Source organism: Olea europaea, unplaced genomic scaffold, assembly GCF_002742605.1.
Source record: "Olea europaea var. sylvestris unplaced genomic scaffold, O_europaea_v1 scaffold5807, whole genome shotgun sequence".
Lineage (NCBI taxonomy): Eukaryota > Viridiplantae > Streptophyta > Magnoliopsida > Lamiales > Oleaceae > Olea > Olea europaea.
The window spans coordinates 10,483-12,935 of NW_019264147.1; the positions used below are offsets into that span (position 1 = coordinate 10,483).

Here is a 2,453-nt window from a genome sequence, read left to right on the forward strand (position 1 = left end):
GGCTTTCATAAAAATTCTCGTAGAATCGAGAATGAAGTTTTCATTCTGTACATGCCAGATCATGAATTAGTAACTGCATCTAAATAAAACCATGCAACAAGCTTAAATACATCAATTCAGGTTCTTGGTAGTCCTTATTAAGTCACAGTAGTACACTAAGAGCCTGTTTGGGAATGATTTTGAGAATTGATTTTTTGATCGTTAGGAGAAAAGTTGGGTCCATCTGTGAGTGAAGAAGTCAAATATGACGGCTAAAATAGTGAAATAACGGTTAAAAAATTAATTTTTTGAGAAGAAAAATCGCTCCCAAACAGGCCCTAAGAGTCTGTTTGGGAGTGATTTTGAGAATTTTTTTTGACCGTTAAAAGAAAAGTGAGGTTCACCTATGAGAGAATAAGTCAAATATAGCGATTGAAAATAGTGAAATAACGGTCAAAAAATTAATTTTTTGGAAGAAAAAATCACTTTCAAACAGGCTCTAATAGTATTTATATCACAGAGGCTAATTCTGTCGATATTAATTCTAGCAAAAAAAAAAAGAATTTTGTGCTTAATGCAAAATCAAATGGTTTTGGGATTTCAATAGTTTTAGAGCCCGTTTTGGAGTGTTTCTAAAAGTGTAAATTGGAAGGAGACGACCAACAAATCAAAGTAAACATTTGATATTTATGCGTTCTCCCCAAATATAGAAGAAAAGAAGAAAGTATGCTCCTAAAACTTCCAAATAAAATTAGTTACACCACATTTCAAATCATCATTTTGTAGTTGGGTTTTAAGATGGATAAAACTTTTTTGGGTAACTTTTTAGTGCTTCTTTCACAAAAATGTGAGCTTAAACAAAAATAACTCATTTTGCTATCTTCTTTTGTAGTCTTGCTAACTGAGCTGCTCACCCACTCTTACAAGAATGATCAATTTGGGAATCCCTGAAATACAAACCGTTTCAAATCTAATCCGTGTTCGATGGTGGAAGAATTGATAACTATGGTATTTTAAGTGTCAAGAGGCTTTTTACTTTGAATTTTTCTGTTATAAATTAACTTAAAGAATATAATTATCTTTTTAAGATAAATATGGCATTTTAAGTTTCAAAACAAATGAACTTGTCATGGTAAGAATATATGCTTGGATGCTTAGGACCAAAGCAATCCGGCACATCTGGGGCTCGGACCAAGCACGGTGCATGTTAGGCCAGGACAATCTAGCCTGTTTTACACATCTAACCAAGATAAGAGTACCAATCTTACTTGGAACATCTGGGGCTTGGATAGGCTGGCTGATCTAATCTGTTTTACAGAACTAACCAAGGATCAACTTGCTACAAATTTGAAAGGTAGAGTATCAATCTTACTTGGCACGTCTAGACCTCGGACCAAGCATGGCATGTGTTAATCTAGCCCGTTATACACAACTAAGTCTAACCAAGGATCAACGTGCTATAAATTTAAAAAGCAGAATGCCAATGTTACTTGGTCCGTCCTTTTATTATAATTTTGTTATAGGTGTAGGTGAATTTTTTGTGACATTTAGAGTTGCAAACTAGTAATCTAGCAATCAAGTTCTAAAAGATAAGAAGTAAAAATACAACTAGTATACTGAAAAGATGTACCTGGTCGTGGCCGAAATCAAACCAAACCTGTATGATTTCGGGTAAAATAGTGGAAGCTCTCAAAATTTCCCAAATTGAAGCTCCAATTTCCAATAGCGAATATAATGCCACAATTGAATTTGCAACAGCTACAAATCTGCGATTAGACAAACAGTTCTTCGATCAGCCACCAGATAAATCAAAATCTATACTAAACAACAAAAAGGAAGTAAAATCCAGAGCAAATTTGTAACATTTACGTGTACCTGTACGCTTCAAAATCTTGCCAGCGAGGTAAATCCGAGCCCTTGGAATTAGTCAACATGAAAATCGCGGCGGCAAGAGAGAAGCAGAAGGCGGCGAATCGGAAGACGAGAATCAGTATATTGAAACGGCGAAGCTTGTGTATAGAAACGGTGGACTGAAATCGAGTTCCCGGCAATGGTGGCGTCTCATTTCCAGTCGCCACCGCCTGAGGCCGTGGTGATCTCATTGTAAAATTACAGTATTATTCACTTGATAATTGAAACAGAATAAAAAGTGATCACCATTATTCATGATAAACAAACAAGGACAGGCGCGGCGGCAATAACCTAGAAACTTCTGAAAGATTGCTTTACTGATTATGATTCTTGAAATTGATATATTGTTGAGGTGAAAATGCGTTTGGGGCTATTAGGTCACGGGATATTGCCTTGCGTGACTTCCATTGATAGATATAGAAAGAGAAAGTGTTATACAGAGAGACAGAGAAAGAAAGGACATACGGAAATGCGGGGAAGGTGCACAAAGGAGAAAGATAGCAAAAAGGAGCTTTCGAGACACTCCTCCAGAGGCAAAGTAACTGTGAAGCCTTTCTTTTTCG

General features: G+C 36.2%; 1 protein-coding gene across 1 annotated transcript; it reads right to left on the minus strand.

The window, feature by feature from the left end:
* Positions 1-307: 307 nt before the first annotated feature.
* Positions 308-2,447, minus strand: LOC111389337 (CASP-like protein 4C2). Its single transcript, XM_023014256.1, has 2 exons — positions 1,855-2,447; positions 308-1,745 (listed from the first exon to the last, which is right to left on the minus strand). The coding sequence occupies exons 1-2, from the start codon at positions 2,079-2,081 to the stop codon at positions 1,562-1,564; spliced, it is 411 nt and encodes a 136-aa protein (XP_022870024.1). The 5' UTR covers positions 2,082-2,447; the 3' UTR covers positions 308-1,561.
* Between the last annotated feature and the right edge of the window lie 6 nt (positions 2,448-2,453).